This window comes from Andrena cerasifolii, chromosome 3, assembly GCF_050908995.1.
Source record: "Andrena cerasifolii isolate SP2316 chromosome 3, iyAndCera1_principal, whole genome shotgun sequence".
Classification (NCBI taxonomy): domain Eukaryota; kingdom Metazoa; phylum Arthropoda; class Insecta; order Hymenoptera; family Andrenidae; genus Andrena; species Andrena cerasifolii.
The window spans coordinates 13,758,036-13,774,575 of record NC_135120.1 but is presented as its reverse complement, the minus strand read 5'-3'; the positions used below and the strand labels follow the sequence as shown (position 1 = coordinate 13,774,575).

Sequence of the window (16,540 nt, the reverse complement as noted above, 5' to 3'; positions counted from 1 at the left end):
TGTTGCTGCACGTATCGGCGGTGAATAACGTCGCGTCGATAATTAGTCGTCGGTTACACCCGAGATCAATGGAATGTAATTTCAGGCGAATCACGCGTTACAGGCTCTGTAATCAAAGATCTAGCGCGCGATGAGTAACACCGGCTGTCGCGTCGGGGTTATTGATACTTGCTCGATAATTCATGGCTTCCGAAGTGACGCAGTCGCCAACTAGAGCGTCGTTTCTCTTTCGCACCGTTTTCCTTTAATCATTCCAGCCATTTTCATTACTTAAGGGGTTACCACCTTGGCAGGGTTAAGATATACCACATCTCTGGGAATTTATTTCTAAGATGATGAAAACACTTTTTTTTTCGATTGAAAATTTTCAAGTGTTTCTTTCAAGTTTTCTTTAAAAGTAAATTTTGCGGCTGAAAGTGTACCGTGGCGTGTACGGTTGGACGGTGTACTTTATTTCTGATGAACAGGTTCCTGAAAGAAAATTTTAACAATAGAATATTAAATAGAATTCACTTGTCTATCGGGCGACGTTCAATTTTCTCGATTGGTTGATAAATAACAAAATAGCTGCACTTCGAAGCAAAAAGTCAGTTTCGTGTGCAAGATAATGGACGTTTATTTACGCACAAATCAGGTAAAAATTACAATATCGAAAAAATTGAGCATCGGTTGATAGGCAAGTTAAAATTAGTTTTATTTAATATTCCATTGTTAAAATTTTGTTTCGGAAATCTGTTCGTCAGAAATAACGTACACGCCATGGTGTACTCTCGACCGCCGTGTTTGTTTTTAAAGAAAACTTGAAAAGAAAATTGTGGCTCTATCTTTATTGAAAAATTTTAAAGACAAAAAAAATTGTCACTTACAAGGGAACATCGCGAACCCGGAAATTCAAAAAATTCTGAAACTTTGTGACTATGCAGGAAATTTCCTCCTGATTATAAGGCAAATTTTGTTTGCTGCCCAAATTCGCTCTGACAGGGTGTAATTAACCCCCCAAAAATACGGTTATTTTCCGATTTTGTGTTATAACTCGCGAACTGTAAAGTATTTTTTTTACCAAATGATAGATCTAACTCAAAGAAGTAACTTTTGTCTTAAAACTTTTTTTCTATCTCTTACAGTTTGGGAGTTATAACGCAAAATCGGAAAATAGCCGAATTTTCAGGGGTTAATTTCACTCCCTTAGAGTGAATTTGGGCAGCGAACAAAAACTGCGTTGTAATCAGGAGGAAATCCCCTACATATTCACAAAGTTTCAGAATTTTTAGAATTTTCGGGCTCGGGATCTTCCCTTGTTAGAAATAAACTCCCAAAAACGCGGCATTTCTTAACCTGGCCAAGGTGGACTAGGTACTCCTTAATAAGACATTCCCGTCGCGACAGAAAACGAGCAGCTTCTACTTTACACTAACAACAAACACACCACCGCGTCGCCGACTTCCATTTCGCAAAGAAGCAATAAGTATCGCTGCTTCGAGGAACCGTTCCTTCGACTTACAAACCACTACCCAGCTTCGGCTCCCGAGACCACGTAGCCCCGCGTCGCGTGTATCCCAGCAACGGGGAAAAAGAAGAGCGCGATCGAGGAGCGAGTTTTTCTCAAAGGAGCCAAGCCTCTCCTTTCAGCGGAACCTAGAATCAGATCGCCGCTTCCAGAAGTCCTCTTTCCCTCGCATCGATTTCTGAACGACTGCTCGAACTTCCCCAGCTTTGTCCCCCTCAGCGCTAATTAGCCGAATACGTGACCGGCTGGTTCAATCAAGAAGTTTCGCGTGCACCCCCGGCAAATATAAACAAGAGCACGGGCTCCCAGGCAACGAGAATCCTAGTCGCTCGGCTGGGTCCCTCGTTTGTTGAGGCAGGCCAGGCTTTAACCCAGAGACACTCCTAGCACGAGGAAGATGTTTGTGCATTAACGCTTGCGATGGACCTGCAATCGAGCGCGATACCTCTCGCGAGTCATCAGGACCTAGGCGGCTCATGTTTCATTCAAACGCAACGCTCACTCACGTTCGCGTAATGTCCCGCCAGCCTCCAAAGTGCCCGCCGCGATACTCACGCTGGGGAAAGTACAGGGAGAGTTGGCGCGTGGTGAGGTTATCAGCCACCTTTCGAGGGGAACGTGACAAAGGCCCTTTTTGGCCGTCGTCCTGGAAATTCTACTGATAGCGTCTGATGGATTAAGTCACTTTTCAAGCCGTCGACGTTGGTAGTAGGATGGTCCAGGTTAAAGTTAGGAGTGCTCGCGATTATGAATGGAGCTCGTGTTACAGCCAGCACTGTGTCTCGCGAACGAGGCGGTTGTGCCATTTGTAACTTTGCCTCTTGCAGCTGCGGAAGCTATTCGTAGCATTTAAAGTTACAAGGGAAATTAGTGGCATCCACGGTTCGCTCGCAGTCGCGGCTGAAGTTCGCGCTGCCTCGTTTATAGAATTTTCAGGTGCAGCTGATATCCGTGGCTGTACCGTTTGCAGTTGCAAGTGAAATTAGCGGGAATTTCGGGCTTGTCATATTCTGTCGCGGGTTAAATTTCAGCCATTCATGGTTACGCCGCTTGCCACACGCGCTTCAAGTCCAGTGCCATTGGCGGTCGCGGTAGTCGCTCCGCTAATTATATTAGCACGCCATTCTGCGGACGTACTGATTGCACATGACTGATAGCTTCGTTTTTAAAAAAAAGATACTGTAAGGACGCACCAGGTGCATGTACATTAATTCCATCAGCCACTTCGAGTTACGGGTTGAAACGGCTCCGAAAATAACCGCTTCAAACTGCTACACAATATCGATTCTGGCTGAAACTGTTACGAAGAACCAATATTCAGAATAACTATTACAAGAAACCCAACTTTCTTTTATATATTTATAAATTAATGTAACGCAAAATATTTTTCCCAAATGTAGATATTAGAATTCTTAATTCTTAAATTGTATTTATTAATATATTTAATTCTTTGAAATTCAAAATTTCGTATGCTTTCGTATTGTAAATATAACTTTGTTAATTTAATCAATAAAACTAATTATCGATTATTATTGTAATAATAGTAATTTCAAGATTATTTGGCTTCTTACAACTATTTCTGGAACCAAAACCGATATCACAACCGTTTTCAACCCTTGCTTCAAGTTCATTTTTCTTTCCACGTAATCCTCTCAATATATCACGCGAAACAGTAATGATTCCCGAAGAAGGTGAAACCTCTTCGAATAAGATACAATCGCCTTTAAAGGCCACTTCCTCCACCACAAATCACCCGAGGCACAGCTCCCAATTTTACCTTCCAAAGACAATGACATATTCCCTAAAGTTTTCGCGAGGAACACATGGTACACTCGGTTTCACCCCCTCTGCACAATGGTCCTCGCGCGGCCATTTGATTTGGTTCAGACTATAGCCACGAGAGAGTTGCGCGCCGCACGACTCCTGTCACGCCGAGCGGCAACCTGCTTCGTTGCTTGACCACAGAGCGCAAAGAAGCCTCCCCCGCAGGCGACCGCGACTAAACGAGCGATTTAACGCTGTTCGTAGAAAAGCCCGACGAAAGGAGAAGGATGCGGGAACCACAGAGGATCCAAAATTGTACCTCGAGGAGGCGGCCCTCGAAAGGCAGCTGCCGGAGCTGGACCTGAGGATGCTGGTCGATCTACCGCCGGGGTTGGACTACAACGAGTGGCTGGCCTCCCACACCCTCGCACTATTCGATCACATCAACCTCGTTTACGGGACGATATCGGAGTTCTGTACCATGACGGGCTGTCCCGACATGACTGGTCCCGGCTTAAGGTATCTGTCCCCCGGGGAACAGCGCGGAATGCTGTGACCCAAGGTCTTCGCGAAACACACCGATGAGTCTGTAGAGTGATTTTAGAGCGAAGAATGTATCGTGACTGAAACAGTGCGCCATTGGAGGCTCTTATAAAGAGGAATCGAATGGTATCGTTAAGAGGGTATTCTAGTGTAAGACGCGCTTTTTCTTATAGAATTTTTGGTATTTTTGTAGGAAGCATCTATAAAAAGTTTCTCGTCACAATTTCGTTCATATATTTGTGCATGTTTCAGCAATGTTTACAAATTTGGTTAGAGGAAAATAATTAAAATTTGTAGCAGTGAAAGAGTTTGAACGCATTCTCTAATTATAAGTCTTCCCATGATTGCCGTAATTCCGACTGTTCTGCTCATCTGAAATAAAAAAAATAATAAAGATGATTCTTAACGAGGACGAGTTTGGCCTGTAGCGGAACGAAAGAAAAAGTCGACAAACAGGAAAATGGCATTTTGAAATTTAACTAACCATTTTTTCATGTTTTACGTACCTTTCGCGTACTAAAAAGTGAGAAAGAAGACACGATTTTGAATTAATTCCGCTACCGCTAAGAAGCATTTTGCGGTTTTAGGATCAAAAGCTATAAGAAAATGCAGAAAAAAAGAAGAAATCGATTTTTTGGGCCCATCAAAGTGGGGTACCCCCTTAAGGGTCGCTCTAGTGCAGTGTTTCCCAACCTTTTTGAGTCACGATCCCTTTTTATAATATTCAAATAACCTTGTCCCCCCCTCCAATATAAATCAAGATACATATTCCCTTTCATTTATGAAAAATCAGTGTCGCTTCATTAATAGAATATGGCAATGTAACCATGTTAAAATAAATTAGTGCTAAAAATCTGCGACTAAAAATAACCGTGGCGACCCCGCAGAAGACACTTCGCGACCGGCAGGTTGGGAACCACTGCTCCAGTGTGTGCTTCTCAGTATCTGTTTCTAGTCAGAGATATGAGTTCCTCAGCATCTTCTTTTGTGTGGTATAAATTGATTCCTGTCGATGGTACTTTTCACGGAGCAAAATCACTCTACAGACTACATTCTGTTGTACGGATGCCTTATCCTAATTGCGATGGTTTCTACACTGTGAACCAGTTGGGATGGTCGAACGAGGCACTTGCTAGCGTCAGGCTGACAAAGAGCAAGCAAGGAGAACGATCGAGGACCATTCTTTGAACAATTCCCCGCCCTTCTCCTTTCACCATTTCCTCTCTGTTATTTCCTTTCGGCCGACATTACACGCAAGAGTAATTCGCCTTCTTATCGTTTCAGAACGTATCTGTGGTTCGACGAGAAGGGGAAGAAAACGAGAGTGGCAGCGCCACAATATATAGATTACGTTATGACTTTTACACAACGCACCGTTAGCGACGAAACTATATTTCCTACGAAATATGGTAAGCTACCCATTTCATTTCGTATGAACGAAAGTTGAATCTCCTAAGTTTGGACGTTTAGCACTACGCCCCGTGCGGAGGCCTCCTAATCACGTTTGACAACCGTGCACGCTGGACGCCCATAGGCGTTTACCGCAGGGTATACTTGAAGTTGGCTTTCTTAGTCAGGGCGGGCGTGAATTTTTGCGGGGCCGCGTTTCTGATTTATATGTACTTCTAAATTTTATAATAATAAATATCTATGCATAGAGCCCTGCAAAATTTACGCTGAGCTTCTCGTGGACTGCGGGGCCTTTTAAGTTCTCAGTACACACAGTGCTTTAAAATAGAAAGGTTTCAGGGGTGTAGCTTTAATGAAACTTTATTCTGTGTAATTTTACCCCAGCCAACGTCTTTATTAGCTACCATTATTATTTACAAGCAACGGTGGTTGGGTCCGAAATGAATATGGCGGCCGCGCCACCGGGTGCTGTAGTCGTATTAATTGGCCGGTATCCTTGGTTGTTGCAGCAAATGAATTTCCTAGCTCGTTCGAATCGATAGTGCGTAAGATCCTGCGGCTACTGTACCACGTGGTGGCACACATATACCACTGCCACTTCAGAGAGGTAGCACTCTTGGGGTTGCACGCTCACCTCAATTGTGTGTTCGCCCACCTCACGCTCCTTAATCAACGCTTCAACCTGATCGATCCCAAGGAAACGGAGATCTTGGGGGACTTAGAGGCTGCCCTCTTGGGTAAGCTTAGTCGTCTAGAAGAATCGATAGATTATTACGCAATGCCCCGCACCGAGTTTATCGTCCGTATCACCACTGCGATACGAGTCCAATAAAATCGCGCGATCTGATAAGGACTAACGCATGGTGGTATATTCGGTTATTCTCTTAAGGGGGACATACACCTAGAGAGGCCTAAAACTGACGTTCATTTAAAATTTTTTTTAAAGGAAGTATTAACGTTATTGAACTCGTGATTTTTTATTAAATATGCCACATCATTGGCTAGAACACTTCATTTTTATATGTAAAAATATTAGTCGCCTAAATAATAAATAAATAATAAATAATAATAATAAATAAAACCTTGCCTTTAGTATGGCAGCTAAAAATGTGGCATAATTAAAAAAAAAAAATTACGGATGCAATAATGTTAATACTTCCGTAAAATTTTTTAAAAGAACGTCGTTTTAGGCCTCTTTCGGTGTTTGTCCCCCTTAACTATTTTAACGTTGGGAGGGGGAGCATTCCTCCGTCAGAATGCCATTGGAATTGTCGAGCTTTGTTAGCCTTTCACTGTCGAGGGACGTTGACACGAATAATCACTGTCCCTTGAAGTTTCACAAAATCTCGGTTTACTGAGTGTACCTTTGCAATTGCAGGTGACTCGGCATCATCATCTGCGCCTTCACAGACCGTAGCCATCCAGGAGACTCCCACCACGGCCACCTAGATCGCGATGCACAGCAAGACAGAGGTTGCAGTTCCTGAGACTAGGTGACGATAGGCGTTTCTTTCTCCTCCTTTTTCTTTCCTATTTCTCTCTCTCTCTCTCTCTCTCTCTCTCTCTCTCTCACACACTCTCTCTCACACACACTCTCTCTCTCTCTCTCTCTCTCTCACACACACACACACACTCTCTCTCTCTCTCTCTCTTACACACTCTCTCTCTCTCTCTCTCTCTCTCTATCCCCTTCTCCCTCTCCCTATTTTTTAAAAGAAAGAAAAATAGAGTACGAGAACAACAGAGTTTAATGATAATGACTACACGCAGGTGGAGCGAAAGCGCAATTGTGTAAAAACCAAGTAGTACCTGTACATAGCGAAGTGTGAACAACTACATGATGTAATTAGGTTCCTCCGTTTGTTGTTTGTGAGATTGTACATAATTTATTAAACAGTAAGATATACGAAATTGGCGGCGGACGATTATTGAATTATTATTGACAGAGTTGGTCGCTGTAAGAAACGGTTTGTTCTGTAAAAAGCAAGGCGAAAGGATGAAATGGAACAAAGTGAAATGAAACGATAATAATATTGTAAAGTTAAAGTAATACCAAATATATACCTGGTGTTAAGGCATGTGTTATATATCCGTTGAAAATTCGGATTGGGCTTCATTTCCGAATCTACTTCTCGCTCGCGTCACCGTAACCCTCGACGTCATCGTCCCGCGTTACCATTCCAGGGTGCCTAGGCACCCTTTGCGTTGGCGCTCGCCTCCTGTTCGTGTTTCGTAGCACGGCGATTAGCTTACACCTCGCACGCGCCCCTGTCAAGTGCAAGGAGCCGGGGGAGCAACGCCTTGTTTCACTTCCACGATCCTAATCGCCGCGAACAGGTTCGCGATCTCCCTCAGGAACAAGCCTATCGCTTCCGCGATAGGTTCGCAGAGGTCCTTAATCGACGTTGCGACGTTGTACAGTAGTATCAGCACCGGCTGCACGAGAGCGTTGAAGAAGATCGACAGCAGCGGCTTTATAAAGTAGTCCGCGAACAGTTGCAAAATGCCCACGGTCAGTGGCCTGAATATACTGTAAAGTATAAAGCGAACGAATTGCAGGATGAACGCTGTGACGAAGGCGGTGCCGATGTGAATCGTCCCGAATATTTCAGCCCAGAAGCGAGTCGCCGCCTGGTCAGTCTTCTCGGCGCATTTCTCAGTCGCCAGAATCGGCGGCGAATCCGTCGTTCGGTAATAACTGTGAAAAAACGACGAGCGCCTGATTAGAAGTTGAAACTATTTACTACAATATCGAACAATTGACAAGCGAGAACTAATAGTATTGCTATTCTCGCTACGCGAAAGCGTTAAGTTAATCTGGTACAAATAACGAGGAAGCATATTAGAATGTGTGTACGGCGGGAATGGTTGAAACACTGTGGGTTGTACCTACGCAGAATTCCCATGATCGAAGTAATAGATGTCGATCCTTTCCGTTGGTTCATATCTCGGCTTCCCTTCCTCCAGCGATCTGGCCATTTTCAGAGGATCGCATTTTCTCTTGTTTGGTATTCCTTCCGATATCTCGCAGCACATGAAAGGCTAAATGAAAGTAGACAGCGGACTTTAAAGTTTCTGCATCCAATATCGAGTCGAATCGTTACATTTGCTTCTGAACGCTATACCGCACCTCGGTATAACGAGGACACTTGTTCTGCCTTAATTTCACTTCGTACGCTTTGTCCTTCCTATCCGAGTATCCTTTCTTCGGCCATCTCCACTTAAAAGGGCACCAACGCGGTCGCGAACACGGCGCATCTGTAAAGTCACTTTTATAGTTCGATGTCTACTGTAAACAGTAAAGATTATTAATTACGAAGGGGAAGCCGAAGACTTGCACTGCAAAAGAATTTCAAAGCTCCGATAATTACCATCTCTGCATTTCAGGGGTAAACTGTAAGCGCTGCAAAGAAATAGAAGTTGCTCGATTAAACAGGTGTCATATGGGATGGATCTGATGGTATTACATCTTATGAGCATGGCATAAACATGGCATAGTGGATTGTATTTCCTTCATTGAACACTTGTCTTTCAATGGCTCTTTCTTAAGCGGCTGCATTACTGTATCCGTTATCCCACATTCTGGTACTCCACAGTTTCCAGATGAGCGTATCTCGTAACATTTACAGTCTTTAACTTAACAAACGTGGCATTTTATTAACATTCGCCTTGGAGATCCTAAAGCTTACGCGTCTAGATTACATACGCTCTTTCAGAATGTTATTGCCCGCGATTATAGGTTCATAGCGGGCCTCTTTAACATTGGTATCAATTATGTAACTGTCCGACTGCAAGGATGTTATATTAGAAGCCTCTGTGGTATCGGCGCAAGGGCAATCGTCTGCAGAAACCATATTAAACGCATATCCTGAGAACAAACTGAACGAACCTGAAATTAAAGTAACAGAAATTAAAACAGAACTAAACTGTCAAGATGACAGCGATAGGAACAGTTGCCTGCGTTCGTGCGTTCGCTGTATGAAAAATCAAAGCTGCATCCGAGTGGCAGTGGTATTCAAGGTCTATATAGGAGCTTAATGGAATGGAAGACAAGCTGTTTATATATTTTTGCTCTTTATTTATCTTACAACACACAGTGATTTTGATTCAATTTTACACAATTATTTACCAAAACTATATTCAATCCTCGAAACAAGGTTCGAAGTAAAGGAGAGTACTATTTACATTGACTGAAGTTGGAAGTAGAGTGGTGTATAATTAGCCTAATACGATTCAATACAGTAACTGTAAACTCGTCTACGTGGCGAGAAGCTTTCTTATCCTCAAATCTGTAACAAGTCACGAAAAGAATTTTACAACTATATTCCACTTCCCTCCCACCAGTAAACTCAACTACGATCTACGCAATTCAAGTGCCTCCCGCGTCTCTGTTTGTAAATCTTATCTCCTTACACCGTTTCCTATAATCCTCGAAGTAAACCGTTCACTCACAAATGAAATGTTTAAAAGTATTAATTATAAAAGATTTCCCCGTTTTGTATTTGTCCTTTCGTTCCTTATACGTATCTAAAGTGTTATAATACAATTTGAATCGTTTATTCGTTGATGATGGATCGATCACTGTAGAGCCCCGTTTCTGCCTCGCTCGCTTATATCATAAGAACACTACTTGTTAGAAAGAGTTGGGTGCATCTTATTGCTCTTACGAGGTAAACAAGGTCTAAATATCAAATTGCCTTAATATCAATCGGACTAGAACAGAAGATTATATATATAAATACTAAACATGCGTACCACTCGCTTCAACAGAAGCAACGGTATTCAACAAACGCATCCGTTCGATACTGTAGTCGATAGTCTGGTACAAAGTGATATTATGCTTAACTTACATTCGTATATATATATATATATAATATTTATACACGTGTGTTCCTTGCGACAATTCCGACGTGGAGTATTCGCCTCTTTACACTTCTGTACAAGCGGTGAAAAATGTTGGAAACTCCGCTCCGGCGAGGGCTCGACAAAATTATTCCGGGCGTTGATCGAAAGCATAAGGAAGGGGAGGTAAACTCCATAGAACTATTTACACCGTTACAGAACGAGACTGGGTAACGTACGTATAAAAAGTAATCATAAAAAATAGCCTGAGACCGGTGAAATTATATAATAGGGTCGATAAAACGGTTATCGCGGAGATAATTCCTAATCAGGATCAAATGAAGAAACTGTTACACGTGATATACCTGCTCCTCTACAAACTATCGAAAACCTTTGTTCGCTTAAGCTACGCTCGCACGGTTCGACCGAATCCGCATGCTTCTTACAAACATTGCGCGAGACCATAACGACACGTTTAGGCACCTATTCGAAACGCGACGTTTAAAATATACGCACTCTTTTAACGCAACCCTTTAGTGTGCTCAATGATCGAGTCATTGCGATCATCGATAGAAACATGTTTCTCTTATTCTCTCAATATGGACCATTTCGGCTCTGTTCGAATGCCATCTATCCTGTTAAGGATGCAATTAATCATTAACGTTTCATTTTCCTGCGTGGTTGTGCGTGCAACGCAAGCCCTGCGGGACTAAATATTTAACAGTTACGCTCAGTAATGGTAGAAAGTGGAATTGACATAGCGTTTGCAGCCTTAACAGCACAGTCTGATTCTGATGTGTGTCAGTGTCGCGTTGAAGACTTCGATCAGAAGGGAGCACATTGTACATTCTTATCAATGCGCCAAACGTTGTAGGTGAAAGAAGAAACTCGTGGTTATAGTTTGAAATACATTTCTGGAATGTAAAATGTTTTTGACAATCGTCTTCTATCGTTACACCTCTCTTCGCATTTGTAATTATCGTACAAAAGATTCTAAAAGTTTCTCTCTTTCGTATAGAATCCCTATTATCTCGTTTCTTCATCTTCTACCCCCCTCCCCCCTCTCTCTCTTTTAAATGGCTACGTACAATCGATAAGATAGGTCATTGAAAATTTTAGGATATTATTAAAACGTGACATCCATTGAAATAGACATTGTAAACAATTTATATATACTATGCTGTAAATATTTTATATTGCTATCGTTAGAACGTTCCTCCTTGCTTCGCAATCGTGGATTAGATATAACAGTCCACGTTAATCGAATCTTACGAGATTAGAGCGCAGGGTTATACGTGTACGTGTGGATGTCTTTCGGAGTGTACAAGCATGGCACTTAAGTCGGGTAAACTTACTCGTAAGTACGAAAAAACTTGGATTAAATAGCCAACAAGTTGTGTGCAATATAAGTTCCCATCGCGTGGCCATATCGCGCGTCCTTCGATTCTGTCCTTCGAATAGAAATTAATTCGAGGAACACTCTGGACACGGATATGCAATTATTCTCGGCAAGCTTAGGCTTCCTTCCTTTAAACCTGTTCCGAACTCTTTACACTTAGTGTGGATATTTTGTAAGTTTAGCGAGAGACAGTGCGACGAACATCTACACCGTTTAAAAGCTACGAAGTACAAAGAATCGTAATAAATAATATCGATAAAAATACATTGTACAATTGATCTCGTAGAACTGACTGTCATGGCTCTTTCTTATAAACGTATTACTGTTCTTTGATACGGTTAGAATTGTACTTTTTCTTTCATTAAATATAGTATACAAATTATTTGTAAGACGCGAACCTGCTTCGCTCACGTAGGATACAAAGTGTCAAAGTAACTAAAAGAACTCCGGCGATCAGATATATTAACGTATTCATGTTTAATGATTACGTTACGATATACATGAGAAGTATAGATATTTACAATGCAGTGTAATGCGAATTAATTGTATTAAAGTCTCGTTTATATCGAGCGAAGGCAATTAAATTGTACAGGGAGAATGAAAAAGGAAAAGAACTTGGTTTCGCGACGTTCTGTAAAAAATAGAGTCAAAGTACTTGTGCAACTCGTTCTACCGTTCGATGGCTTGGAGAAAAACAGCCTACGTAAAGGGTGGGATATGCATACTTACGTTTTAGAACAGTCTTTTTACGATTAGACGAATGGTTAAGATTCGGTGAGTGCAGGGGATCCCTTACAATACGCGACTCAAATCTCCGTATGCAAAATCACTACCTCTCCTTGAGAAAGTCACTTCCGATATCGTAGTAACTCTTTGGTGGCCCAGAAGTGCTTCAGGCATAAATGATATGACACTCACTGTTAGCTTCTGACAGCTAATCACACGTCCTCCTTGACAGGTCCTCCAGCCCTTAAGAAAATATCCTAAATGTATTGGAAGTTGTCTTTTGTGGCGAGTAGGGGCAACTTTTCGATACTTTGCTTATGATCGAAACTGTGTAACCAATCCGAGCTGGGCTTCGCCTTCAACCCGCAGAAGCTCAGGTTGCAGAAGTCGGCCGCGTTCTGGAGGGCGCCGCGATGGAACGGGTTGCCGTGCTTGAAGTGTGTGTAGCGTCCAGCGTTCATACGCTCGTTCGTCGTCATCCCGAGGACCATGATCTGATCGGGAGAGATACACGCCGTATTAAATTATTGAGTAGTAAGACATATGACGTAAGCTAACGACGCGTACCTGGTAGCACTGGCACGCCAGCAGCGTGCCCACCCAGAAGGAATGCAGTGACGTGTTTGTTGCAATCCACATCACCCAAGCGTCGCAAGTAGCCGCGGCGACTAAATAATTGTCAGCGGTATGACCGTCCGTTAAATTTGTCCAGCATTCAAACTGCCAATACTGTACACTGGCAGATAAAATAACAATACACAGGCCTAATAAGGACGCTAAAAACCCGAGAAAGTACTTGTGGTTATGCGCACCTGAAAGGAGTTTTCAAGAAGATGAGAATGTTAAAAATATTACTTTGTACGATCGCACCGCTCGAAAGCGACACGCGAGATTAGATTGCCTAGAGTTAATCTGTTCGTAAACTGTGTTACACGCGTTAGAGGAATAAAAAGAACGGTCGTTTGCTTTTTATCAGCTTACCAATGCAGTTATTGACCCAGGGACAGTGATGATCAAATCGTGCCACGCATCGATCGCACGTAGAACAGTGCTTAGACCTGATAGGTCTTCTGACCAAACAGCTGCTGCAAAATGATTGGGGCTCGAAGCCGCCGGACTCCGCTAACTCTATAATCGTCTGAAGAAGATTAAAGGATATATAATCTGCTTACAGAGGAAGCAACTGTTTCGTTCTATTAGCGTCGGAATCGTTACATTTAACTTATCCTCGTGCGTGGCCGTGATCACACCTGGATCGCCCCTCCAGGATTGTAGGAAACATATCCACAGTGGTACTGATCCACCTACTAGTAGTAACCATAAATACCATGCGGCGTGTATGCCTAACCAGAATATCCATGTAACGTATATCCACATCTAAAACAAATTGGGAATTATAATTTCGAAACATCATCTTTGAACATACACAACGAACACCGAGCAGAGTTTATTAAAAGTATATATACTCTCGAGAATATAATCAATTTCGATGTTTTTATTGTTTCATCGTGTGCGTTATCTAACAAACACGTTATCGATAACATACTTTTCTTACCTATCTAAGATACACAAACAGTCGATAGCTAATATAATTCAATGATCTTTAAAAGTTACATTGACGATGGAGAACGTTCCTTTATAAACTTATAAGAGGACTCACCTTCGTAGCCAAATAAATCGACATCGGTACAACATGAAACAATCGTTCGTCGAAGATAAAATGATTGGCTATATACAATGCTATATAAAGAGTGACAAAGGCACCTAATTTCACTAGATAATCCAATCCACTTTGAAAAATCATTCCAATCACATAAAAAACTATAAACGGCGTAGTGACCATGCAGTACCAGCGCACTCTCTGAAAAAAGATAAGTTAAGGATCTGGAGGATCGAGATTACGCGCGCTATGCCGTGCACACCTTATCTCTACACCATGTTCTTGTTCTGCCCTGCTTCTCCCTAATTTCGTGGCTGATTTTATGCCCCAGCCAGGCCGCGCCAATGTGACGACCCAACAATGTCATGGGCGTTTCCACTCGCAAATTCGGCACGTCTAGCGCCGCGCCGTGATGGACCAGCGTGGATATTGCCGTACTGTTCTCGGCTATGATAGCCCAGTGCAAAGCTGTGTTGCCATGCAAATTATCTGCGAGCGAATGAGATGCTCCTAGGGTCAGTAACAAGCGCGTTGGGTCTAGACTGAAAAAGGAGAAACTTCAAAATAAAAATATAAATGTGCTTCTCAGGTGGAACCTCGACGAATGAATGGCTCCTGCTATCTTATTCTCGTGTACCTATTAATTTTGTAGGCACTCCACATGAGGGGTGTCATCGCACTTCTGTCCGGCATATTTGGATTCACTCCTTTCGCGACTAGATAAGCGACAATAGAGGTATGACCGAATTGAGCCGCCAAGTGGATGCACGAGAACCCTTCGGAGTCTCTGAGAGTCGGATCCGCCCCCGCTCTCATCAATATCACAACTGTAGCCAAGTGGCCCTGTCTGGAAACGAATAATTTTTCTCCAACATTACGCTCACAGGCAAATACACGTTTACATAATCATGGAGGCTCGACTTCATTATATAATTTAAGATCAACCTTGTGGCCCAGTGTAACGGCGTAGAAGCGAGTTCCCCACCGACCGCGTCGACAACAGCTCCCTTTCCGATAAGGTACTTTACGATATCCTTTCGATTATTTATCGAAGCCCAGTGCAACAGTGTCACTGTTTCCGAATCCGGCTGATTTACATCAGCACCAGCCTCTATCAATTCTGTGACGCGATTCAGAGCTCCGTACTAAGAAACATGAATTCTCCAAGTAGAAAATAGAAATTTGCTGGGACGGCGACTTCAGAGAGCTTGGAAACTTTGATACCTGCGTCGCTCTAACGATGTCGAATGAACTGCAGTCCTGTGGAGGAGATTTAGCAGGTTCTTGATGGTGACTGCCCGGATCATCGGGCTCGCCACTGCCTTCGCTTTGGCAGGCGGCTTGCATCTTCAGCGCGTACATGTTGAATTCTTTGATATCACTTAACAATCACGTCATAGATATGACAAAGGATTGCGTACGCAAAAACCAGTGTTTTGAAACTGCTCAGTGTATCCAAGAATTTACTGGAACAATAACAATGCATCCTTCGATTATCATCGAGATATTATTATTTATCCTATCGGCTAAATGGAAACATAAACATTGCAGATTGAATGAAATTTATGATTTATACACTCTCTACAAATGAATATCAACTTATCCACGATGTGCAAGGACATTAATCTACTGTGCGTCACAAACACTTCTACCTCAAGCAACAATTCAGCAGTGATCATAAGCTTGAATAGCATCGACGAGGTATCGATATTATTCCCCATAAACGTTCCCCGTCCGGCAGTTAAATTGCTCAATTTAGCCGGCGATATAATCAAACTGTCGTTTGCATTCCGATAGCACGGCCGCTTTGTAAATACGCTGTGTATTACGGTCAGCACACCGTGCATATTAACAATCGATTCGATATTCGAGTCAGGGACTGACGATAAACATGTAGATGCACGATTCTCTCTAATCCTTTAAGAAATTCTCATTCTACTGCGCTCCTCGGGGAAATCTGCTTCTTCGTGCATGCGTAATAAACATGATGGAACGTGCGACCCGTCTCTCGCCCAGCGAAGAAAAAGGAACGATATATGCCCGCTAAATCTTACAATGCAAATTCGCGATACCGACGATGAGATTCTTAATCGACTCCTCGAGCTGCACGATTATCTCGATCCTTGTATTCGCAAAGAACCGGCTCACGATATCTCGATCTTACGTATTCACAAAAAACCGGCTAACGATATCTCGAATCTTACCTGGCGAGCAATGACAGCGCTGATAATACTCGCGCATAGTACGCGGCGTGCTAGCCTCGAAATGGGTTTAAAGGGGTTAGATTTAAAGGACACAGAGCGAGCGGGGGTGGGGCGCCGGTACATCGCATGGAATCCGGAGAAGGGTTGACCTTTTCCTCTCGGCTGTTAAAGCGTAACACCCCTCCAATCGAGGCTGCTCGTCCCTGTCCGTGGATCCGAGGATATCCGCACTCTCTATTCCCGTATTCTGCCAGAAACTGCACGATTCCGTATCACCTAATATCACCGCGAACGCGTGTCTTCCGTTTCGCCAGCGAAATCGTTAAACACGGGCCGCGTACAGCACTGTCACGCGACGTCCTGCCACCGTCAATCTGACCATTACACTTCGGACACTTCGCGAAATTTCTTCGCCACCAAGTTTTTATTGACCAAACGACTTCGCGAGCCGCCCGATCGGTATCCGATACTCATCGAACGAGCGC

At 43.0% G+C, this 16,540-nt stretch overlaps 3 protein-coding genes across 14 annotated transcripts in view; 1 reads left to right on the top strand and 2 right to left on the bottom strand.

Annotated features, from left to right (window-relative positions):
• The window catches only part of Mob2 (MOB kinase activator 2), a 50,426-nt gene extending 43,124 nt beyond the window's left edge, over positions 1 to 7,302 (top strand). For all 7 annotated transcript variants that reach the window (XM_076808251.1, XM_076808257.1, XM_076808256.1 and 4 more), the window contains 4 exons: positions 3,536 to 3,790; positions 5,099 to 5,223; positions 5,734 to 5,961; positions 6,603 to 7,302. In XM_076808251.1, coding sequence (XP_076664366.1) covers positions 3,536 to 3,790; positions 5,099 to 5,223; positions 5,734 to 5,961; positions 6,603 to 6,673 — 679 coding nt within the window. In that variant the 3' untranslated portion in view covers positions 6,674 to 7,302. The remainder of the gene's footprint in view (positions 1 to 3,535; positions 3,791 to 5,098; positions 5,224 to 5,733; positions 5,962 to 6,602) is intronic.
• Positions 6,883 to 12,279, bottom strand: LOC143366842 (uncharacterized). Its single transcript, XM_076808263.1, has 5 exons — positions 12,195 to 12,279; positions 8,596 to 9,113; positions 8,355 to 8,482; positions 8,118 to 8,266; positions 6,883 to 7,922 (listed from the first exon to the last, which is right to left on the bottom strand). Exons 2-5 carry the CDS (start codon positions 8,702 to 8,704, stop codon positions 7,496 to 7,498), a joined length of 813 nt encoding a protein of 270 aa, XP_076664378.1. The 5' UTR covers positions 8,705 to 9,113; positions 12,195 to 12,279; the 3' UTR covers positions 6,883 to 7,495.
• Positions 9,282 to 16,540, bottom strand: Hip14 (palmitoyltransferase Hip14). 6 transcript variants are annotated; one of them, XR_013084829.1, is made up of 11 exons: positions 16,056 to 16,539; positions 15,076 to 15,317; positions 14,797 to 14,996; positions 14,489 to 14,698; positions 14,114 to 14,408; positions 13,852 to 14,052; positions 13,407 to 13,568; positions 13,173 to 13,329; positions 12,759 to 13,003; positions 10,444 to 12,685; positions 9,282 to 10,413 (listed from the first exon to the last, which is right to left on the bottom strand). XR_013084829.1 is itself a non-coding variant. In XM_076808240.1 (11 exons), exons 2-11 carry the CDS (start codon positions 15,211 to 15,213, stop codon positions 12,400 to 12,402), a joined length of 1,827 nt encoding a protein of 608 aa, XP_076664355.1. In that variant the 5' UTR covers positions 15,214 to 15,317; positions 16,056 to 16,540; the 3' UTR covers positions 9,282 to 12,399. The 6 variants fall into 6 exon arrangements, 4 of the variants coding, with proteins under 4 accessions (XP_076664355.1, XP_076664357.1, XP_076664353.1 ...); XR_013084830.1 differs by having other exon boundaries at positions 9,282 to 10,472; positions 10,513 to 12,685; XM_076808240.1 differs by having other exon boundaries at positions 9,282 to 12,434; positions 12,502 to 12,685; positions 16,056 to 16,540.